We start from the raw sequence: 24838 nt of genomic DNA on the forward strand, positions 1-24838 counted from the left end.
TCCGATGGAAAGGGAAGGCAATCTGCAGATCTGGACTGCCCTCATTTTCACTGGATGGATGGATGGAAAATTTACAGGTCAGATATATTTTCCCAAGTTAGCCAACATTATGTCACAGAAGTAGTAGCTAACAATTAGTTTTCTCATGTTTTACCTCCGAAGTGAGTAACTTAAGCCAGATCTGCTACACACAAGTATGAGAACTACACATACAGCATTCACTTAATATAGCTGGTTATGCAAGAAACAAAATAGGCAATTTTGCCATTGGTTTTAATTACATCCTCAGTACACTGTATTAAAACTATTGAGTGCATATAAATGATTCCCATATAGTGTAAACTATGGAACCCGATAGCGTTTTGTGGTGTTCTGACATGCTTGCTTCCTTTTGACTCCATTGTTCCACAATTTGGGATAACTGGGTGCTGCAGGTATGTGCACTATGTTGAGTTTACCATATCCGTAAGACTAGAAGATATGTCAGAATCACATGAATACACATAAAACTAGACTTGTAGACAAATCAGACATGTACCCCAAGAAGCCTATCTTTCCAATGGCTTTGTGTATCCCACATTCTCCCAGTGAAAATGTTGTGTTAACCTGTGTAGCTACACAGCACTTTTCAGCTTTATTAACACCTCTCTGCAATCTAAAGCTACCTGTATATATGTGTAGGTGATATCCACAAGGCTTCAGAGATTCTGTGGTCCCAAAGGTCCTATCCATGTGGCTTACAGTTTGGTTCAAAGATTCAAGCTTCCTGTAGCTCTTCAGTTAAATACACATCCCATTCTGCCATTGATAACACCCACCCCACCCCGCACCATTCCCTCGCCACAGTCCAAGTTGATATAATATTAAAATAGTAGGTTTTGAGTGGCACCTGAAAGTTAAATCACAAACAGAACTACTTCCGGAAAGAACGTGAGCTTTAGTGGTACTCTGTTTGGATTTTAAAAAGATGTGCTGAATGAAAATTAATTGGGAGTTGGAGCTGAAGACTGAGTCAAAGGAATACACAGACTGCAGAGACAAATGACATACATTGATTCTGCTGCTCACTATCACCACCACCCATCAAATACAGTCTTTATTTGCTCTTATCAGTTGGGATGGTCTGAAGACCTTGGGGTAGCCTGTTCTGGAAGATTTGACTTATCGAGATGCTTACTGTGGAAAGGGTTTCTCACTGTTGCTTCTACCTGTACTTGTGGGTGGTTCTGCTCAACCTCTCTCTCCCTTTGTTTTGTCGGCTTTTGAAGGGATGTGGGATGCAGATTGACTACAGACCAGGCAGGGTCCAGAAAGCCTTTTGCTACCTCTCCAGGGGCAGGAGTCATCTTGTCCTCCAGCTAACTCTCCCTGCCTGTGGTTGAAGACAGTTGGGCTCCTTTAGGGTTCTAAATCAACCCTGTGTTTTTCATTAGCCTGCCTTCCCTTTTTGTGAGCTGTTCTCTTCCTGGTCCTCCTCTCCTCTTTGTTGGACGTTGTGCTGATAGGGAGCATGTGTGCGCTTGTGTTGTTGGTCTCTCCCTTCACCTCAGCTGTAAGACATCAGGCGGAGGGGCTGTGGCTGGGGGAAGAAGCACCTCACGGGCCAAATTAGGCCCTTTGGCAGGCCTAACTGTGGTTAGCTCAACCACAGGTTTCATATCTGCTTCTGCACCAGCTGAATTTTCTTCTCTTTACTTCAAGGCCATGTGCTCTTTGGAAAACGTTACAGGAGAAAGAGGTTAGCTAGGCAAAGGATTCATCAGGACCACTCAGATTGCCCCCAACCCAGAGGGCCTTCTGCCACCAAGTGCCCCGTGTGAAGGGTCTCCAGGAAGTGTTATATTTTAATATTGTTAATGTGGCTTTTAGTAATCTTTCCTTATGTTTCTTGTAAACTTGCTTGGAAGGAATTATGTCCTGAAAGGCAGGATGTAAATAATTGTAATAATTAAGTGCATAGACCTGTCTAGTATCTCATTGGCATCTTGTCATAAAGACCTCTGGCTTGACAGTAGTGATTATGCTTTTAATGCCTGCCTGTGTGTGTGTGTGTGTGTGTGTATCTCGGTGTTTGTGTGGCAGTGCAGCCAAACTGCTCCTGTAGGCTGACCACAGTGAACAGTTGAGAATGCAGTGACATAGTGAGAGGGAGTTAGATCATGAGACGTCACACACTCTTTCTCCACCTTTCTCCATGGGCCTGCCCAGGGCCGTCTTAGAGGGATCGGCCACCGTGGCGCGGCTATCCCTCAGTGCCCCCGGCATGCCGCCTCTCCGCCCGCCTCCCTCCCACGCTGACCGCCCCTCGGGAGGGGGGGTTGGGCAAGCGGGGGATGAGGGGCATGGTTCTGGAGCGGCACGGGGCTTTGCGCGCCCTTCCAGTGCTCCAGCTGGGGCTCCGGGAGGCGAGGGCGCCCGGTATGCCGGAGGGCTCGCGGGGGCGCCCCTGGGGGCCCCGGCGCCCTGGCGCACCGCGCCACCAGCCCCTATGGACAAGACGGCCCTGGGCCTGCCCCTCCTCATCTGTCTACTGTTATCCATCTCCTGATATGTTTCTACTAGAGAATGTTGTTCGTCCATCACCACCTGCTGCCTAAAGTTCTCTCTTGCACAGCTTCACTCATTCTCCTGTGCTTCCCCTTACACCTTTCTCTCCCTTCTTTGCAAAGCCTTGGGTTTAACCTTCCCCAGCTGGAATGAAGCCAAAGAGCACTTGGTGTTCATATTTATCATTGCTTCCTCCATCCCTCTTGTCCCTTTTTGTTGTTGTTGTTGTTTTGGAGGCTCTTTTGATGCCTGCTTCTCTATGTAGCTCTGAGTTGTTATGTCCATTGATGACTGTATAAACAGTAAATGTAAGCCTCAGAAACGTGAATGATCCTATATAGAGGATGTGAAATTTAGCAGAAACCGTTTCAAGGAAAATCCTCTTCATAATAATGCATATTCTCACTAATGCTTTTTAACAAATGCAGTAATGCACTTCCAGTTCTACAATGCTATGATTCTCACTTCTTTATTGTGTCTTTAACAGTGGAGGAATTTGATCTGTATATTTCAAAAATATTTTTCAGACTCTTAGTGTACAGTCTTCAACCAATGGCCAGTTTGTGGCTCCGAGTGATATTCAGTTGAAATGCAATTATTGCAAAAATACTTTCTGCTCAAAGCCTGAAGTACTGGAATGGGAAGTAAGTAAATTATATCAAAATGGGATGTGTACCTCTTGTATTGAACACAAAATGTAGTTGATACTTTATTTATGTATTTAAAATCTTTATAGCCCACCCACCCTACCACCCAAGTTGCTGTTTAATATTTCTTCAATAACCCTAGTTGAATGTTACCAGCCTATTCATGCTTTAAGATCTTCAAGAGAGACTCTGTTCAAAATTCACTCGTTAGTAGAGATACACTATGATACCTACCAAGGAAAGGGCATTTTCTATAGTGGTGCTTCAGCTATGAAAAACCCTCCCTAAGAAGGCAGACCTAGCATTGCAGACATTTCAGCTCCAGACCTTCCATCCCAATTTTATTTTATTGTTTATATGTAAATTGTTGGATTCATGGGGAAACTGTTCAGTTCCAGTTACTGCCAGTTCTTTCTCTCAGGGACCAGTATGATTAAACACAGTGTCTTGTTTTCTAGTATCTGTTTCTTATAAGTTGTAAATCGCCCATGTATTCTAAATTATTAGATGTATGGGAGAAAAACCCAATGTAGGAAACAATGCCGTGCTCACATTGCAGCCTTTGGTTTTCCTCGCATGAAAATGTTGTTTGTGGTATTCTGAGAGGAGTGTGGAGAACCATTTATCCTGCTCCTAGGAAATGGGGTGGAATGGACAAAGGCAGCCTAGTTCTTCTAAGCAGCCGGAGCTCTTGCTGCTGCTGGAACTTGTGGCTGTGCAAAGTCTGCTTTGCAAGTTAGCTGCAGAACATTAATTTGAAAATACATAGAAACAGCTCTGCCCTCTGTACAGTGGTACCTTGGGTTACGTACTTAATTGGTTCCTGGGTGCCGTTCATAACCCGAAAAGTACGTAACCTGAACGGCAATATAGTGCATGCGCGAAAGTGTGATATTGCACTTTGCGCAGACCGCGCAGAATGCTTCTGCGCATGTGCGGAGAAAAACACTTCCAAGTTACAGGAGTACATAACCCAAAGCGGACGTAACCTGAGGTATGACTGTATTCCTATAGAATGGCTTTGCTGATCTGGCAACTGTGCCCAGCAAGCAACATTGCCCAATCTTTGGTTTAAAAACCCACAGTTCTTACTTTTATTAGTCAAAATATAAAAGCCTTAATATGTCATACTGTTTATATTGTTGGATGATTTGACATTTTAAAGAACTAATAGACAAGCGGATTCTCCTTTGCTTTAAAAAACAAACACATAGCCTTTTCCCTGAAGGGTAGAGTTTCTCGTGAATAAGGATTTCTTTTCTTTGGATAAAATGTCTTAAGCTAATGTAACTTTTTGCCTTTTTTGTTTGAAGTCTTCTAACTTACCCATTGATCTTCTGTGGTATTTTTCCCCCATTAGAACAAAGTGTATCAGTTCTGCAGTAAAATTTGTTCTGATGATTATAAGAAACTACATTGTATAGTAACATACTGTGAATACTGTCAAGAGGAGAAGACTCTGCATGAAACGGTGAAATTTTCTGGTATCAAGAGACCATTCTGTAGTGAAGGTGTGTTGTGTCTCTCTGGTGCATATTGCTACCAATATTGTAATGTGTAAACGTAGTATTTTAAGTATTTCAACACTACAAAAACACGTGAACCAGTTTTGGATATGTCTGGGGCCTAACTGAAGGAGCCAGTAGGCTGTAGCCTGCCATTTATTTGATCTGAGGTAGTTTTTTTCATCTGATACCTAGATAGACTCATGGCTGAGTAATATCAACATACAATATCCAATGCTGTCCGCATGGAAGCCAAATGGACTTCCAAGGTTTCGCCTTCTTGTCCTTCCCCCTGCAGCCTTTTGCTTGCCCTCAAAATATGCTGTGGAGAGTCCTTAGGGGGTGTTGCAAGGAGGACGAGAGAAAGGGGGGGCTCCTTGTGTGAGCATGAGTCCATTTGTGCAGTGTTAGATTCCACCCCCCACTGTACCACTGCTTGAATCAATTTTAGATTTTGCAAGTCTAGTACATTGCAAAATCTATTATAGACCAGCAAATTGCATCACATGCTACAAAAATGCCTTAAACTCTTATGCACTGCATGTCCACACACACATACTACTGTAGAAACAGAGCTTCTTTCTGATACAGGAAACCTGAGCCTATGTTTTCCCCACATTTGTTCCCCCACCTGCTAGCGTTATCTGGGAAACTGGGAAAAGAGCAGAGGACAAGACAGGGCTTGCCATTAGGCAGAGTCAGGTGGCAAATGTTTAAGGTACAGTGGCAGGATATTCCCCCTGAGCTCCTGGCTGTAGCTTGGAGGACAGAACTGTTTATGCTACATGAACTGTCCTTCACCTCAATAGGATTAATTGCTAGTCCAGTCAGCTTCTGTGCATGGCATGGTAGGAGCATCATTCTGACTTCAGCCTCAGGCAGCAAATATCTTGGGGTGGCCCTGGGGGTTTGTGAATCTTTGCCACAGTGCAAAAAAGCTGGCCTTTCTCTGTTTGGGGTGGAGGACAGCAAGATCAAGGTGGCCTTTAAAAAGTAAGTAATGTGTGGATTTGTTCACGACATCTCCACTAGATGGAGCAGTGAACTGCAGAAAAATAAAATAAAAAGTTATATACTGGTACTTCAACTTCAGTTGAAAGCAGATGGACATCTAGAATATGAAATAATGAGCCAGGCAATTTTGTTTTCTGTGATAAAACCCCTATTTATACAAATCCACTCCAGCCAGGGGCATGGCTAAATTTTGTTTCTTAAGGAAGTATTATGCTGGAAGAAAATGTTATATAGACACGTTTAGATAAATTCAATGTAAAAAAAAAAGTCTTATTGAGCAAAAGCTTTTCAGTGTTTATTAGTATTTGATCAATATATTTTATCTTGTATTATTAATTATTCATTTTTCAATCCCCTTTCACATCTCAAAGCTATACAGAATCATACAAAAAAAGAGAATAATGAAAAATAGATTTAAAAATAATCCAAGCAGCAACTAAAGATAGGTTTAAATACAGTGCACATGGACACCCAAGGCAGAGGCCCATAACATATAGGTTTCATCAACTGTCTGTGCCGTTTTTCTTCCAGGTTGCAAGCTGCTGTACAAACAAGATTTTGCAAGACGGTTAGGATTACGATGCGTCACTTGCAATTATTGCTCTCAGCTCTGTAAAAAAGGAGCAACTAAGGAACTTGATGGAGTAGTAAGAGATTTCTGCAGTGAAGAGTGTTGTAAAAAATTTCAAGACTGGTACTATAAGGTAATGCAGTATTCAATAAGTATTCAAAAGCTTGAGAAGAAATGAAGATTGAGAGATAAACTATCCAAAATATTGTTGATCCAAATGCCGCATATAAATAAAGAAGTGCAGTCATATAACATGCTATGACTTAGTATGCATGATACAGAAAGCCAAACTACGGCTTCCTAAAGATGTGCCAACATGCAGGCTCCTGGAGAAATGCTCCCAGGCACTTTGCTTTTGCCCGGTCCTTTTTATTGTAGTAGTAGTAGCAGTAGTAGCAGTAGTAGTAGTAGTAGTAATAATTAATAATAATAATATTTCTGTATCACCCTTCATCCAAAGATTACAGGGTTGTTTACAATATAAAACACAAAAATACATACCTTAATAACAAACAAACAAAATAGCTTTCCCCCCTCCACACACACACACGCAGAGAGAAAGAGTTTAAAAAAGCCATCAATTGTTTAATTAGCCCATAGCCTGGGAGAAGAGGAATGTTTTTGCCTGGTTCCTAAAGATATGTAATGAAGGCTCCAGATGAGCCTCCCTGGAAAGGAATTTCACAGTAGAACTGCGTTGCTTAAAAATATTTCAAAGGAATTACTGTTACTTATTTTCCCTTTTCAGCTGCCCAGTCTAAACACCTTTTAGAATAGTATTTATATCACATGCATGGTAGTAATTCTTTCTCAGGTTAACAACATTGAAATTGTTTTTAAGGCCGCAAGGTGTGACTGTTGCAAAACTCAAGGAACTCTTAAAGAGAAAGTCCAGTGGAGAGGAGAGATGAAACATTTCTGCGATCAGCACTGTCTTCTACGTTTCTACTGTCAACAAAATGAACCTGATATGGCAACACAGAAAGGACCAGAAAATTTACAGTATGGTATGATATTTCCCATAACTAACAACACAGAATAAAAAAAAAAATGATGTACTTTCAGGAAAGTCAAGGAATATGAATTTCCAAAAGAGATCTTTTAAGATAAAGCACTGGAGCCGTCTATACTATAACGTAGTGCACACAGATAAGCAGGGATCACGCTAGAGTTCAGCATGTCAGCCTGCATGTTGAGTGGACAAAAATGGACAGTCTTTTCAAAAAATGATAGCAGACTCACAGTTTTCTCCATTCTTAGGAGGATGCTCTGCTCCTTGATAATCAGTTAATTGGCTTAACAGTGTTAAGGATATAAGAAAAGCCTGCTGGATCAGTCCAGTGGCCCATCTTTGTCCAGCATCCTGTTCTTATCATGGCTTACCATGGGAAGCCTCAGTGCAACAGCTCTTTCCTGCTTGTGAGTCCAGCAGCTGGCATTCAGACACATAGTGCCTCCAACCATAAAGGCAGAACAACGGTAATCATGGCTGGTAGACATTATTGCTGTAGTAGTGCAACCAGGTTGAAAACGTTTTACCTTCTGTAACAACTGCGTATGGAAAATGGCACGACTGTATATTAATTTTCTCTTCTCTCATTCATAGATCAGGGCTGTCAAACCCCGCGAACAAAAACCACAGTAAGTAAATTGCAGCTTGTATAGCTGGGTGCATTGTACTTGTATTCCACAAAATATAGGTAGGGATTTGTTTCGGTATTTTGGCTCACAATAAAACAAACTTAGTTGGTCTCTAAGGTGCTACAGGAAGGAGTTTTTTTTTATTTTTTATTTTGTTTTAATAAAACTCCTGATAGGCTTATATTGGCCATCTGCCAGTTCAGAGAATCGAGGTCTGTTTTCTGTAGCACAACTACTATGGCATGACACTTCTGGGAAGTGTCTTGGGTGGGCCAAGCTGCTGCGGGTTAATGATTATATAGGAAAACTTGTGATGATCCTGCAAACTCAGCAGCAATTTAATCCGTACTTGGTTGTATCCAACAATGTTGTTCTGCTTGCAGAACGGAACTTCCTTTTCCTCTCCCCTGCAGCCCCTCAGGCACCCTCAAAATCTGCTCCAGAAGATTGGAGGAGAGGACTTTTGAGCAGTTTTGGGGGGTGCTTGGGAAGAAGGGAGGAAAGAGTAGTCTCACTGCGTGAGTGGAACTCCTCAGGCCCTGTGCAGGATACCACAGATTGATTTTAGAGATTTAATGATGTAAAAGATTTTAGGGTGTTCTCCCTACTTGTTGCCAGTTGTCTAGAACACTGAATACTCTCCTCCACGTCCACTAGAATGCAGGCTTTATGCTAAAAGAAAAGACCCTTCAAGGCTTGGACTTTGTGGTACCTCCCACTTCCGTCCCTTAGACTTGTTACATCTCTTACATCGCTATAGAAAATCCGTTTTGAGCTCTCGGAAGCAGCCATTTATAGCTTTATCCTGTATTAAAGAAACTTCAGTGTCAGCTGAGTGGGCTATTGCCCCAATCTTGTTAGGGGTCTTTTGTTTCGGGGGTGCTAATATTGACTGATGTCCTTATTCGCAGGGATCGGCACCACCTCCTTCCCCAACACCAAATAAAGAAATGAAGAACAAAGCCGTTCTTTGCAAACCTCTGACAATGACTAAAGCAACATACTGTAAACCTCACATGCAAACGAAATCTTGTCAGACAGGTAAACTGTTGAGTCAAAGCACTGGCTGTCCAGTCGTCTTCTTTTGCAATATTGTTTGTGAGGAATACAATTATAATCTGATGATTGTATGCTACCCTTCTCATGCTAGTCTATAACAGTATATTGTCTTTTGTTTCAGATGATGGCTGGGAAAAAGAATACATCCCTGTACCTGTTCCAGTTCCTGTGTATGTACCTGTTCCTATGCACATGTGTAGTCAAAATGTTCCAGTTCCTACAACGGTTCCTGTTCCAGTAAGCCAGATTTCAGCCTTGTTTTAAAATTTGTAGTACTTTGCATGCCAGGAATATAGTTGAGTAATCCTAAATTTTCTTACTGGAAATCATCTGTTAAGAAGAGTTGATTGTGCCTCTTAAGAGATGTCATATGCAGCTGCTAGGCTTCAACAGATCACTCTCTTAAACATGCTTATCTCTGCTGGCATCTGTTCTATTGCTGAAATGCATTTATCATTTCAATAAATTGTACCATGCCTTTCTAAAGAAAGCTGTGCCCCTCTTATTGCATGCCCATAAACCAGCAGGCTGGTCAAACATGGAGATAAGTGAGGCATACAAGGGTAGGAAGGTAATAAGGAAGCCCTAACCTAATCACGGACACGGGTGGCACTGTGGGTTAAACCACAGAGCCTAGGGCTTGTCAATCAGAAGGTCGGTGGTTCGAATCCCCGCGACGGGGTGAGCTCCTGTTGCTCAGTCCCTGCTCCTGCCCACCTAGCAGTTCAAAAGCATGTCAAAGTGCAAGTAGATAAATAGGTACCGCTCTGGCGGGAAGGTAAACGGTGTTTCCATGCGCTGCTCTGGTTCGCCAGAAGTGGCTTAGTCGTGCTGGCCACATGACCCAGAAGCTGTACACTGGATCCCTCGGCCAGTAAAGCGAGATGAGCGCTGCAACCCCAGAGTCATCCGCGACTGGACCTAATGGTCAGGGGCCCCTTTACCTTTAGCCTAACCACAGAGCTAGGGCTTGCCAATCAGAAGGTCGGCAGTTTGAATCCCCGCAACAGGTTAAGCTTCCGTTGCTCAGTCCCTGCTCCTTCCCATCTAGCAGTTCGAAAGCATGTCAAAGTGCAAGTAGATAAATAGGTACCACTCTGGTGGGAAGATAAATGGCGTTTCCGTGCGCTGCTCTGGTTCGCCAGAAGTGGCTTAGTCATGCTGGCCACATGACCTGGATGCTGTACGCCAGCTCCCTCGTCCAGTAAAGCGAGATGAGCGCTGCAACCCCAGAATCGTCCGTGACTGGACCTGACGGTCAGGGGTCCCTTTTCCTTTACCTAAACTGTTTATGGAAATAAACCAATTAATGCAGAGCGTTCATATCTTTTCCACCACCCTAACATTATAATAATTTAATAATAATAATTTATTATTTATTCCCCGCCCATCTGGCTGGGTTTGATATACTGAAATGTATTCTTGTGTTACCCCTCTAGATGGGGATAACCCATTTTTATAGGAGCGGTTGAGATTCCGGAGACCGTAGGGTTGTATCCAGTTGTGTCCAGTGGAGGCATCTGTGAGTGGGGAAGTAACATTGAACCAGCAGAGCTAATCCAGTGTTACCACTGGTGCATTTGCACTGTGGCCTCCCCCCCCCCCTGCATTTTTTGCAGAGCTTTTGGCTGGAATAGCATGGGAGGCTATAGAAGAAAGGGGGAATTTGCAAAACCACATCCTCCCCCGCCCCCTTGTGCTCATGGAAGCATGTGGGATTAAAGAGCCCACCCACTGTAAGTGAAGTGGGAGACAGAATTAAGCCTTGGGGCTTTTTTATTTTTAATGCTGTGCCTTTACATGTATTATTCAGCCTGTTTTCGTGGCCTTCTGCTTATAGTCCCCTGGGTGCATATGCAGTAAGTGAGTTACTTCTCCTTTTCTGTTTGTCCCTACATTTATATGCCACTGGTTGTTTCTTCTTCGGAAAAATGGCTATGAGGACTTACTCCAGTTCTGCTTTCTTGGTGTTAGCGGTTCTTTCTTCACTAGCGACATTAATGATTTAATCATTCCTATACTAGGTACCAGTTCCTGTTTTTCTGCCCACCACACTGGAGAGCAGCGAGAAGATACTTGAAGCAATAGAAGAACTAAATAAAAAAACAAATTCCAGTCCTGTGGAGGCTGAGGAGGAGTCACTTGCTGTAGCAGAAGAGATCCCTGAAAAAGAGGAGAAAGTAGAACCTCAAGAGCTTAAAAGTATGTCTTGGTAACAGGTTTTTTATTATTGGTTTGGCAAATTTGAATCTGTCCTCAGTGCTTATGTGGTGAACCCACTCCCACTGCAAGTTCAGAGGGGTAAAAAAAAAAAGCCAGGATGGTGTAGACAGTTCTATTCCCTGCCCTCCTCTCCATTTGGGGTTTGTGGCCGATATGGCTGGCTGTATCAATTGTGGTGATCTGGATGGGAATAAAATGGTATTATGCAAAGGGCCATGGAAGGTGGACATCAATAGTGCAACTATACCTAGACTTCGGGTGGTTTCCCTCCCTTAGTGACATGAGACTATTTCAACAGGGTTGGGTCCCCTTCTGGAAAAGAGGATGCATTGCACTAGAGCATGGGTAAGCAAACTGAGGCCCAGGGCCGGATCCGGCCCAATCGCCTTCTAAATCCAGCCCGCGGACAGTCTGGGAATCAGCGTGTTTTTACATGAGTAGAATGTGTCCTTTTTAAAAAAATGCATCTCTGGGTTATTTGTGGGGCCTGCCTGGTGTTTTTACGTGAGTAGAATGTGTGCTTTTATTTAAAACGCATCTCTGGGTTATTTGTGGGGCATAGGAATTCATTAATTTCCCCACAAAAAATATAGTCCGGCCCCCCACAAGGTCTGAGGGACAGTGGACCGACCCCCTGCTGAAAATGTTTGCTGACCCCTACACTAGAGGCAGGAACAATGGCAGGGTTTGGAGTGCTTATCTGACGTCCCCTCACCACCATTGCTGTGGCTTACCGAGAGAGGGAGAGTGGAGGTGGTAGCGATCTCAGTGCGGTGTCAGTGCACCAGCAGAACTAATCCAGTGCTCCCGCTGGTGCATTTGCGCTGTGCCAACCTCACTGCTTGCCCCCCTAAGTAAGCTACAGCAACAGTGGTGACATGATGTCAGAAAAGTAGCCCTGTCCTGCCCTGCCCTGCCCTCCTGACTACTATTGACTGCAGGAGAGTGCACATGCACTAGGATTTGAGTGACAGCTGACTTGCACTGGCCCTGCTGCTTCTTCTTCACCCTCTTGAGATGACAGCCTCTCTCTCTTTCCTCAATGGACTGTGTGAGCAAAGAGTGATTGTTGTGCAGGGCTGTCTTAAGCATATCCAGCGCCGTGGTGCAAAGATCCCTCCGGCAAAGAAAATGTCCTCTGCTTCCCCCACCGCCCTGATCCCCGGCGTGGTGGCGGCGATCAAGCAGGAAAAGGTGCTGGAGGACATGCTGTCCGGCATTGGGGCGCCTGGGAAGGCTGTGCGCTGCCTTTCGCCATGAAGCAGGAGGACGACAACCGGGAGCAGGGCCGTCTTTAGCAGATGCAGAGGCTTGGGAAGGAAGCTGCACGCCTGCCAGTTGGCGGGGCGCAGCTGCTGGGCATGCAGGGAAAGGGGAGGCTGCTGGCAAAGCCGCGCAGCTCCCCCACTCGCTAGGGCGCCCTTGAGAGGCTGGCGCCCTGGCGCAACGAACCACTAAGACCAATGGGAAAGACGGCTCTGTTGTTATGTGTTCCTTTTTCCAGACGCAATGCTTTTTCCTGATGAATGCTATATTCTGGAGCTACGTTTCTAGTCTCAGGCCCTAGGACAGGGTTATGCTAGGTCACTTCAACCTGCACCACTGCCACTTTAAAAAGTGCCGCATAAGGTTCATTCCACACATCCAAGTCTTTCAGTGTAGCAGTATCAGCTCTGTGTAACTCACTGCCCTTTGGTATTAAGCAGGTGCCTTATCCTGTCTTATTCTCTGTGCCTCTTACAAACTTTTTTGTTTAGGCAAATCCAGGCATTCCATTGTATTTCTTTCCCCCCAAGTTGCTGGGTTTATTTACTGTTTGATAAATTTCATGTTTTTGTTTTTAAAGTTTGGTTTGATTGGTATTTTCGATGAATAATTTATATAATTTTTGGATAATCCTGTTAAATAAAATAAAACCAATATACTGGGTGGTATTCAACTACGTTTTACTCAGAGTAGACCCATTGTTCATGTTCATACATTAGTTACATTGCCTTTCTTTAATTGCAGGTGTAATAACTGAGACAGGTGTAATAACTGAGACAGAATTGCCCGACTGTAAAACAGAAACACAGGAAAGCTTGCCTGATATTTCATATGAGCCAGACCTTGACATTGAGGTTGATTTTCCTAGAGGTTTGTACACTCACTTTTAAAATGGTTAGTGTTAATGCCAACATGGGGCCAACTTCTTTAACACTTGTTTTCATCCCTTCCTCCCCGCATGGATGTCTTAGTTTTATTAATGTGTTAACTGTTTCTGACTCAAAGCCTTTACATTGGCTTAGAGAAATCTACAAACATTTTGATAATTTTATCTTTTTAAAAGAGAGCATGAGTGCACCTGAATGCCTGGATCAGGCCATTGTCTATCTGGTTCAGCATTCTTTGACATTCTAGTCATCTGGTGTCCCTTGGAAGTTCTCAAGCAAGACATGATGGTGAAAGGTGCCACCTGTTTTTGTCCCTTAATCTGGAATTCAGAGACATCCTTTCCTTGAAAATGGGTGCAACTATTACTCTCTTCTTACTGTTCTGGCTATATGCCATTGCTATCCTCTAATTCAGGGATGTCCAACAGGTCGATCGTGATCTACTGGTAGATCCCAGGACGTTTTGGTAGATCGCAGTTGATTGCTGGGTCCCTTTCCTTAGCATGGTAAAATCTGATCTCGCCCCACCCTCATTGTTGCATGATCTGCAGAACGGAGGACAGAGTTTAGTCAGTCAGGTTGTTTGTTTCCCTAGTGATTTGTTGTTGAGTGGCTGTTCCTCTTTCTCCCCCCCTAAAAGCTCAACCACATCGACCTGAACCTCTCTTGGGAGTTGGCCATATAAAAGCCATATTTCATGGTAACCACATCTTGTTACTATGAGTTCTGCACTGCAGGAAGATACATTTTGTTTGCCTCTTGACCCTATTGGCCATCAAACTTGGTTCCAGAATTTTATATCTACATGAGGAGGGACTAGATATCACTGTCAACTCACATGCCTTCAGCTTGGAAGGTCTCATTATACTAACGAACCAATGCTAGACCCCATTTCCTGCACCCCAACTGCACTGCACACTCTCTCTCATACCAAAAAACAAAGGGAGTAGAAATGAAGTGATAAATTGTTGTCTTACTCAAGCACTACTGAAGCAACCACTTTTGCAGAAAGCAATAAATGTTACGCTACCAGTGCTTATCAGAATACGGTCTTCTGCAGGTTTTTCTAGAATAGGGACCAGCATTGATAGCATTGATGAATAACGTGTAAAACACATTGCACAATAATTAAGGCTTCTGTCAGTTATATGCACCCAATACAACAGTTTTAGGTTATATGACATTTAACTGCATTAATACCCTTCCAATATATGTACAGCAACAGAGGAACTTGACACAGAAAGTGAATTTTTGCTGCCACTTGTCTTTGGAGAGGAATACGAGGAACAGCCAAGACCTCGAACTAAGAAGAAGGTACACATACAGTTTTTGTGACTGAAATGTATTCCAAACTAATATGCGTTGCATGGGAAATGGAGGATATGACTGTGACCTTTTGTATAATAGGAGCCTGAAATAGCCCTACCACGAATGAAGGTGAAGCATTTCATTAGGTGACAGTCGTGTGCTATTAAAGTTTTTTTTTGGGGGGGGCGCACTGAGAAGGTCTCTTGAACCAAACCTACTGAAATGAAAGGGAACTGTGTAAACAGCACAATAGTCCTTTTATGCCACTTCCTTTGATACAATGGAGCTTCCTTAAGATAATGCCTTTCTAAATGGACCATACTTCAAATTAAATCAGGGAAGATCTCCATTTAGATTTTCCTCCTCAAACAACAACACCGCTGAGAGTAATTCTTAAAGTAACACAAATGTTTGGATTTGTCACATATGTCTTACCTACCTTTCCAAAGGGCTGGTAACAATTATTTAACAATCTAAAATTTTAAGGCTGCCTTTTAGACATAATGTTGAATAAAATTATTCCCAAATCCAGAATGTAGTTTACCTTTCTCAAGCTTGTTGCCTCTGAAAACAATACTGTAAAGTGCCTTTACAGTAGCAGCCCTAATTAAACAATGATATTATTATTATTATTATTATTATTATTATTATTATTATTATTATTATTATTTGCATAATTAAAACCAACTTTGGATCTTAGTGCAGAACAGTTATTGAAAGGGATTATATTATAGGGAATCATTATTGCTGATTTGAGCTCAGTAAAGTGCAAGTATTACTTGGGTGTTTTTGTTTTTGTTTTTAAAAAAAGGCTTGATGGCCGGTATTTATTACTTTCTTGGCTTTCATTTGCCCATAGTAGAGTGCAGAAGTGGTGTAAATTCAATGTTAATAAGCAGTAATGTTTACAGATCTGTTTTAATGGCAGGGAGCGAAGAGAAAAGCAGTGTCAGAGTACCACTCTCAGGATGATAGCTCTGAGAATTCAGAGTGCAGTTTTCCCTTCAAGTATGCATATGGTGTAAATGCGTGGAAACACTGGGTAAAAACTAGGAATCTAGATGAAGATCTGCCAGTATTAGATGAGCTGAATTCAAGTAAGTATTTCCTACTTAGCTATAAGTCTCAGGTCTGGCAGGCAGTGGGTTGAACTTAGACAGTGGGTTGAGATTAGCTTGGGGTTCCAGTTCTGCTTTACCATGTGTTGTTGGGCTGGCTTTGGGCAAGTTGCTGTCAGCTTGAGTGCCTGATCTGTGAAACAGGGTCATAGCAAGACATTACAAATAATAATTACGAGTACCAAATAGTTGAGCGTTATAGTGTTAATGGAAATTGCCAGTTTTAGTGAAAAAATTCTCTTGTCAGAGATGGGCTTCTTTGATAGTGTTTGCATTTGTTTTTGTATGCATTTTATCTATTTCCTGTATTCTGCTAGGTGCTTTGTTTTATGACATGGAGTTTGCATTACATGATTCTCAATATTTTGCGCTACAGCTAAAACAGTGAAATTGAAAGAAGATATCGTGTCGCATACGTCTGCTGAGCTAAACTTCGGGTTGGCACGCTTTGTTAATGAAATCCGAAGACCAAATGGGGAAAACTATGCACCTGACAGCATCTATTATTTGTGTCTTGGGATTCAGGAAGTGAGTCATTTTAACAACGGTGCAATCTTTATGGGAGAAATATCATGATAAGCTTGAATAAAAGACTGGCAATGGCAAAATAAGGAATGATCTGCTGAAATACTTTCTAAAAGAAAACGTGGCCAAAATGGAACTAGCTGAAGTGGAAAACAAATACTTTTTGCTTTCTTTCAACCCAAAACCGTTCCCTTCCCCTCCTGAGTCTCCCTCCACACACCCCACGATTAAAAATGTTTTTTTGTAACTAATACTACTAGGCGTCTTGGTCTGTAGAATAAATTGGTTGTTGTATCCAAAGCTTCCATGAGTGCAATTCTAGTCACAGAAAACATGCTCCTAGCACCCAGTAACAGAAGTCCAGAGTGTCAAGGCTGGTCGATTCCTCTTCACATTACCACACAAACTTCTCTTGGTCTTTTATAATTTTTATTAAGAATTCACAAACAGTATTAATAAATAGTTCTTAACTTCAACTATCACTCCACACAGTCATTCAGTTCAGATACCTTCTGAGCTCTGCTTCTCCCCTGACCAGCAACTCTCAAAAGGCTTTTCCCGCTCTTTTTCTAACCTCCTAGTGAGGACTGGATTGTACCTCCCCTCCCCCGAGTTGGAGTCATAACTTAAACCTTGCCTCTGTGAACATTCTAACTCTTTTTCTAACTCTACCCTGACACAGAGAATAATTATCTCTTAGTTCAAAGGCCTTTGCATTCCTGGAAGAACCTCTGTGAATGGAAGGGAACAGAAGCTTTTAATCCAACCCAATATTTAACAAGCCTGTTATTTACTAAACTGAGACAAATGTGTTAAACTGAGATGCTATCATATGCAAGACGGCTTAAAGGGTTGGCATAAAATACAGCAGCTTAAAATATATAAAAAATATTCAGACCGTCAAACACCTTTAACCGTATCCTTTTCTGTAATTTTAAATTACTTTGTGTAATACCCCGGAATTCATTTTTGGAGGAAGAATGGTTTGTAAAAACGAATAAATGGCCTGCTTTTATATGTATACAAAAGGAATAGTTTTTGCTTCTGGTTTTTTGTCTTGGTCTACTAAATATTTTGCTTTTCCTCTTTTCCTGTAGTATTTGAATGGAAGCAATAGAAAAGATAATATCTTCTTGGATCCAGATTATCATACATTTGAGCAGGAAATAAATAAAATTCTCAGAAACTGGCAACCAAGCATACTTCCAGACGGTAACTGTTCTTGTCTTGGTCATTACCCCCTTTTCTTTCTGAATTCATGCTCCTTAAGCAAGTTCAGTGCAATTAAAACTCTGTGTTTTAAGTTCCTTGAAGCTGATTGTCAATCATAGAGTTGATTTGTTAGACTGAAGAGGTGGGATTGAATTTTTAATTTGTAGCAGATATTTCTGAGAGCTATAACTGATAATTCAGTTTAGCACATTTTTCTTTTGTTAAATTCCATAGGTTCATTTACAGAATACTCATCTCCCCACCCCTCTTTCTCCTGCCAGGTTCAATTTTTTCTCGGGTTGAAGAAGACTATCTGTGGAGGATAAAACAGTTAGGATCCCACTCTCCAGTTGCTCTTCTAAATACACTGTTCTACTTCAACACCAAGTATTTTGGCCTGAAAACAGTGGAGCAGCACTTAAGACTTTCCTTTGGCACCGTTTATAGGCACTGGAAGAAAAATCCTCTAACAATGGATAGCAAAGCTTGTCTGAGATACCAGGTTTCCTCTTTATGTGGAACAGATAATGAAGGTACCATAACATTCTGAAGTGAATATAGTGGCAGCATCCATATTTGGCCCAATCGAAAGGGCCACTGGGCTACTTACTTGGCTCTATAAATTTCTACAGGCTTCTAAATTTCCATAACCTGCCCTGGGACCCTGTGGTGGAGGGTGGGTAAGAAATCAGCAGCAACAGCGCCATCTCTCTCAGACAGACCTGAAGCAGTGGCTGACTTCTAGCTAAAGGGGAGAGGTCTGCCTCTGGAAAGAGGGCAAATTGCACATTCAGCTGCCATAAGCAGTCAGGCCAATAGTGTAACTAGCTCTGCATTGTCTCCACTGGTTAGCACTGCATCTCCAGAATTTCTGACCAGGTGTCTTTCTCAGTTGTGCCTCCTTGAAGCCAAACCATGTGCTCTACCCTTGGAGCTGTGGCACTCCCACAAAGCTGTGGCAAAGAAACCACAGCCACACTTAAAGGACAGATGTTATGGATTTTATTCAAGGCAGGTTCATTGCATTGTGTTTTCTCTTTTATATTCTACCCCGTCGTGTATCACATAGAACACCTCGCTCTTCCCCATTCTTTGCATAGAATTGAGAAAGAGCTGCTGTAAACTGAGGGCTGCTCAATCACTACTTACCGGCTGAGGAGATGTAGCTATGATTCCTTATGGCAGGTGTGGGGTACCACCAGCCCACACTGCTTTGGGATCCATCCCCTGGCCTTCCCTCTGCAGCTTCACCCCTTCAAGAGAAAGTTAGAGTTACCAATTTATTGGGGGGGGGAGGATAATGTGTGGGGTGGCAGCTGGGGAGGGAATGCTTAACCCTAACCTACTCACTCTCCACATACCTCCACCTTCCAAATCACACAGCCATGCAGGGGGTAGGTAGGGTGCGGGGCTGTTAGGTTTAGATGGAAAGGTTCGACTTTCCAGGACTGTAGCCTTTGGGCTTGCACTCCATTCATTTCCATTCTGATATTCTTTTGTCTCTTCTCCCTCCCCCCTTCTGTTCTAGAAGATAAAATTACTACTGGAAAAAGGAAGCATGAAGATGATGAGCCAGTATTTGAACAAACTGAGAACACAGCGGATCCCTCTAGATGCCCTGTGAAAATGTTTGAATGCTACTTATCTAAGAGGTATTGAAATAACAGTAGCGGTGAAACCTGTGTATATGTAAATCTGTTTCTTATTGCTTCTGTTAACAGATATAATTATGCTTTCTCATAAGAAAGATACAACATAATGCAAACATAATCCTTCCTTATTTCTTTAAAAGCAATATGATCTGTAATGGCAGTGGCCTCTTGGTCTGCATGAATGTTTGGACTATTTCCATTTGGGTTGTCTCACAAGACCCCCTCTTTTTTCCAGGTCTTTGCCCTCTGCTTATTTTGAGTTGGTGGGCTACACCAAAATAGTTTTATTTGTACCTATGTCTGCCTTGCTTCTGCTAAAAAGCCAATAGGGGGAGCACTAGGCATGTATCTAAACATTCATGATAAGATTAAGATCATTAAAGGAAGAAAGGACAATACCAACAGTAGAAAAGTCTGAATATGATCATCCTTGGGCTGTTTGCAGTACTAAACCTCAGTTGCTTGTTTATCAGCAGGTTTGGGGGTGATAAATACTGATTTTATGAACTTTTCCATAGTATGACTTGCGTTAAGGTACTAGCTTTTGCATGTTACATGAAGTCACTACTTAACTAGGTGCTCTTCTGCTCTAACAGAAGTTTATGGAAAACCGTAGTTGTACCCTGACAGCATATGAATGAATGTCTATGTGGATAGGCTGCGCTGTTGTTGTTGTTGTTGTTGTTGTTGTTTTAAGCTTGTCCTCTTCTCACCTTTCAGCCCGCCCAATCTCAGTCAGAGAATGGATGTGTTCTATTTGCAGCCTGCCTACCCGGTTCCCTCAGACAGCATGGTCTGGTACACCTCCACCTCAGTGGATCGCAATACTTTGGAAAACATGCTCGTACGGGTTCTTTTAGTAAAAGATATTTATGATAAAGACAATTACGAACTGGATGAAGACATAGATTAAACACTTTCCAAACTCTCTGTGGGGGAAAAGGAAAACACAACAGCATTAGCTAGTCAAGCTGCTAGACTTTTATTATGGAAAAAAGTAAAACATTTCAAGTTTACTCTTTGTTTAACATGTTTTGTAGCAGTGTACCCTCAGCTGGGTATTACCATGTAAATAATCTGTGAGAGAATGTGGCCATTATTATTCATAGTGGTTTTAGGATACTTAACAAACACATTCATCTTTTTTTTAATTATTATTTATTTGGATAGGTATGTTTGTAACTTTTTACATTGCAAAACATGAATGAGAATGTGCCATGTGTATTTCTTTCTCTCTTTTATTCTTTTTTAGTCATAGTAAGCAACATCCATATTGCACAACTTCACTGCTGCAGAGCTTCCTTGAAAAAGACGTTTGGGCTCTTACTGGGTTCTGAAATCAGGTAGTTGTGTATGGGTAGCACTACTAAAGTTTAGAACTTGCTGTGTCTTTCAGAATTTTTTAAAGAAATTGTAAACTAATAGGTTTTTTACTCTTAGTTACTGAAGCCTTACGAGGTTATGTAGAGAGATTCCATCTTATGTACCAAAAATAGACAAAAGAGAATGCTGTCGATGTTGATGTACTGTAATGTGAATCTATCCTGGTGAAACAACTTCTTTTCTTTTGGTTGCCCTTATTAAAAAGATCTTAGTATCCTTTCCTTATCTGCGACTCTGAATTTGCCCTTACAATTGCAGTACATCTTGCATAAGAGCACAAGGTGAAAACATATAGGCCGTTTAGACATACCTTGCCGTTGGGGAATATATGCAGTTCAACAACTTTCCTGTTCATTCTTTCCTAACTTGGCTGCATTTTATTTTAAAAACAAATTTGCCAGGGTAACCCAAGTGTTCCCTTCAGATTCTCCTGTAGTGAAGGAAGGGGATCCTGTCACTGCCCGCATCCACTGGCAGGAAGTCAAATTTTTGAGAGTGTACAGGGCAATTCTTCACCAGTTCAGCTTCCTGCCAGCTCCTTTGCAGGTTGCTCTTGCTGGCAGCTCCAGACGCATCAAAAGAGAGAGAAAGCAGGGTTGCCCTGCCCCCTGGTTTACCCTCTTGAAAGTTTGACCTCCTGCCAGTGGAGAGGTAGGCGGGGATAACCCACACAGGAGCCTCTTCCTCCCTACAAAGAAGGAACTTATCACGGTAAGTACCAATGCTTGCTTTTGTTAGACTACATTTCCCATCTTCCCTGGCCATTGGCCTTGCTGGCTGGGTGTGATGGCAACTGTACTACAGCAACATCTGGAGGACACCTCATTGGCTAGCCATGATCCTTGCCGTCCTTCGGTGTAAATATTCTCAGGGTAGATTGCGTAATAATAAAGAAAACAAACACAACAAGATAGTACCAAAATTTAAAAAGCATAAACAGCAGATTTAAAACTGACAGCAATACAAATATTGCTGTTAAACCATCAAAATCCTGGGAAAATAAAATATTGTTGGCACCAGAAGGATAGCAAAGGAGGTGTCAGACAAGGGTCTGGAGTGTGAACTACGTAAACAGCAACACCACAGAGCTGGTGGTTGTACTTTACTAGATGAGATTGTTGCATACTGTGTTCAAAAACCTTTGCTTTTTGTATTTGCAAATCCATTATTTCCAGCCTGTACAAATAATGGGCCTAATCAATTTGATTTTTTCTTGCTCATGTGCAAGTTATACAGGTCACTGTTGTATAATTCTAGGTTCTTCTGCACGCTGTACAGCAGTGCAGTTTGGCTTTGGCAAGGATCTACACAGAAGCATCTTGCATGAGCCAAAAGCACTGCTGAATTTTCAGAGGTTGGTAGGTGTGATAATTTGGAAGTTCTGGCTACATCCTGTGGCACAGTGTTGAACCCCTCTCTGGAAGATCCAGGGGTGGCTTTTCAGTCAGCATAAAGTGCTGCAATGGGATGGGATGGATCCCACTGCACATCTGACATTGTGTGCAGCCCTTTGGTTCCTTGTCTTTGTATGATATTCCTGCAAATACCTTTTCAATAAAGAGACCTTGATATTCCACCTGTATGCAAGTAGATTTTAATGAATGCTTTGCTTTGGGTTGGAATAACGACTGGTTCCACCTTCTCAAAATGGTGTGTCTTACCGGAGGTTTGCTTTGGTGCAAAAGGAGCACATACCATGCAAAGGAAAAGAGTATTATCCTGCTGTACTTGTCCTACAAGGTACAATGGCTCATGTAACTTGAAGGTATTCTTTATTGCACTTTTGAATGCCTGGAAATACAGTATCCCAAGTACAGAATCACAGCCTTTAGGTAAGAGGTGTACGCTGTGTACAATAACTGTACACAGTACTGTTAATTAGCCTTAAGTGGACGAACTTTAATGATTTGTTTGTTTCCTCAGTTGGCCCTTGTTGGCCCTTAAGTTATTCCTTAAGTTATTCCTAAGGCTTAAAATAAATCATAGGATCACAGAATTGTAGAGTTGGAAGGGACCACGAGAGTCATCTAGTCCAACCCCCTGCAATGCAGGAATCTTTTGCCCAATGTTCTTCAAAGCAGAGTAGACATACACGCCCAGTAACAGGTGGTGAGTCTTTATACATGACTTCGATGAAGGAATTGCGGGGATGCTCATCACGTTTGCAGATGACACCAAACTAGGAGGTGTAACTAATGCCTCAGAAGAGAGAATCAACATTCAAAATGATCTTAACATACTGGTGAACTGGGCACAAGCTAACAAAATGAATTTCAATAGGGACAAATGTAAGGTTCTGTACTTAGGCAGGAAGAACCAGATGCACAACTATAGGATGGGGGACACCTGGCTTACTAGCAGTACATGTGAAAAGGGTCTTGGTGGACCACAAGCTTAACATGAGTCACTGTCAGCACTGTGATGCAGCAGCAAAAAAAAGCTAATGCTAATCTAGGCTGCATCAACAGAAATATAGTGTCCAGATCAAGGGAAGTAATAGTACCACTCTATTTTGCCTTGGTCAAACCACACTTGGAATACTATGTCCAATTCGGGGCATCACAATTTAAGAAGGATATTGACAAGCTGAAACATGTGCAGAGGAGGGCAACCCAGATGATCACGGGTCTGGAAACCAAGCTTTATGAAGAGCGGTTGAAGGAGATGGTTTTGTTTAGCCTGGAAAAGAGGAGACTGAGAGGAGATATAACAGCCATCTTCAAATATCTTAAGGGAGGGAGCATGCTCGTTTTCTCCTGTTCTGGAGGGTAGGACTCGAAAAAATGGCTTCCAGTTACAAGAAGGGAGATTCCGACTAAACATTTGGAAAAACTTTCTAACAGTAAGAGATGTTTGACTTGACAGTGGAACATCCTCCCTTGGGAGGTTGTGGACTCTCCTTCCTTGGAGGTTTTTAAGCAGAGGCTAGATGACTATCTGCCATGGATGCTTTAGCTGAGATTCCTGCATTGCAGGCAGTTGGACTAAATGACCCTTGAGCCCCTTAAGTTTCTATGAGAGCAAGGAAGAGGTGTTTGTTAAAGCAGAGAAGACATACAGATTCAGTAGCAGGTGGTGAGTCACAGCATCTGCTATGCTCAGGCTAGCTGACAGGAAAGGATAGGTTAGTCAAGCTGGAAGCAGTGGTCCAGGTTTAAGGAGTCCAAGATCAGGGCAAGGAGTTCAGAACTGCAAGGAAGCAACAAAATTGTCGCAGTGGGTTGGCACACCCATTCACCAAGCTTTCAAAGATTGGCAAGGTGTTCTTATTCGTGAGACTTGTGCCTTGCAAGACTGCTGAATATGCAGATGGTCACTGTGTCTACCAGGTCCTGGGCAACCTCCCCTAAGAGTGGGCTGACTCCTCCCCCCCGGCACGGATTCTGTTTCTGTGTCCATCAGAGAGGAGAGATGGGGGTCCTGCTTCCCCAGCCAGTGCAGCTGCATCCTGGAAGGGGGAAGTGCTCCCCTTCAACCTCAGTTCTCCAACCCCAGCCCCATTCCTCACACTGTCATCTACTTGTTCCCCCTCCTCTCCCCCCCCCCCTCCTTGTCCATCTTAGGCCAGCCAATTCACTCCTGAGCCCAACAACACTTTGGGACTTAAAAATATATTCAGACCAAACCTCATAAACCATTGCAATACCATTGTAATGGAAGAGTTTTTCTTTTCTTTTCAAAATACAACCTTGCAATAAGCTCAGGGACACCCTTCATTCTAGAAGTTAATATTGCCAGTAATAAGCTGTACAGTTACTATTGCTTGACAGCGGCAGGCAGCATGCTTTTTGTTATGTCTGCATCATCTACGGTCTTGTTTATGTAAAGAAACAAGTGAGAAACTCTGTTTGCAACTTTTTCTCTAGGGTGGCTGTGCTTTGGCTAGATGTTTGTGTCAAACTCCAATTGAGGCAGTGTGAGCTAAAATACAGATGGAACGAAGTATTCATGGTTATAAGTTGCCCATTATCCTGTGCTGGTTTGCTACAAACCATATGTATATACTGCTTTTAAACATTGGTTTGATATGCATATGCTTGATTAGGGACCCATTGTTCCTGATTAACAGTGGTATAGATGCCTTATGAAAACCTGCATTCAGATGTATGAAGATGCCCTATAGAAACCTACAAAGAGATGCAGCTCTATACATAGCGACATCAATAGAGAGCCTTCCAAAACTAACTTTCAGCAACATCTACGTGTTATTTTTGTGGTTTTTGTTTTTAAAGATACCTAGGCTCAATTGTGCAGATTTTTATTGGCTGAATCTTCTGTTG

General features: G+C 42.4%; 1 protein-coding gene across 6 annotated transcripts in view; it reads left to right on the forward strand.

Moving 5' to 3' along the window:
• ZMYM2 (zinc finger MYM-type containing 2) overlaps nucleotides 1–20783 on the forward strand; it is a 66698-nt gene extending 45915 nt beyond the window's left edge. For 5 of the 6 annotated variants that reach the window (XM_033146286.1, XM_033146287.1, XM_033146290.1 and 2 more), the window contains 16 exons: nucleotides 3075–3191; nucleotides 4555–4705; nucleotides 6245–6417; nucleotides 7126–7291; nucleotides 7891–7925; nucleotides 8837–8966; nucleotides 9106–9221; nucleotides 11009–11186; nucleotides 13218–13343; nucleotides 14580–14674; nucleotides 15597–15765; nucleotides 16163–16314; nucleotides 17409–17523; nucleotides 17805–18056; nucleotides 19052–19175; nucleotides 19896–20783. In XM_033146286.1, coding sequence (XP_033002177.1) covers nucleotides 3075–3191; nucleotides 4555–4705; nucleotides 6245–6417; nucleotides 7126–7291; nucleotides 7891–7925; nucleotides 8837–8966; nucleotides 9106–9221; nucleotides 11009–11186; nucleotides 13218–13343; nucleotides 14580–14674; nucleotides 15597–15765; nucleotides 16163–16314; nucleotides 17409–17523; nucleotides 17805–18056; nucleotides 19052–19175; nucleotides 19896–20088 — 2292 coding nt within the window. In that variant the 3' untranslated portion in view covers nucleotides 20089–20783. Of the gene's footprint in view, nucleotides 1–3074; nucleotides 3192–4554; nucleotides 4706–6244; nucleotides 6418–7125; nucleotides 7292–7890; nucleotides 7926–8836; nucleotides 8967–9105; nucleotides 9222–11008; nucleotides 11187–13217; nucleotides 13344–14579; nucleotides 14675–15596; nucleotides 15766–16162; nucleotides 16315–17408; nucleotides 17524–17804; nucleotides 18057–19051; nucleotides 19176–19895 lie in introns of those variants that run through there. The other variant, XM_033146292.1, reaches the window with a different exon arrangement.
• Nucleotides 20784–24838: the final 4055 nt, after the last annotated feature.

The sequence above is a fragment of the Lacerta agilis genome, chromosome 4 (genome assembly GCF_009819535.1).
Source record: "Lacerta agilis isolate rLacAgi1 chromosome 4, rLacAgi1.pri, whole genome shotgun sequence".
In the NCBI taxonomy this organism is placed as follows: domain Eukaryota; kingdom Metazoa; phylum Chordata; class Lepidosauria; order Squamata; family Lacertidae; genus Lacerta; species Lacerta agilis.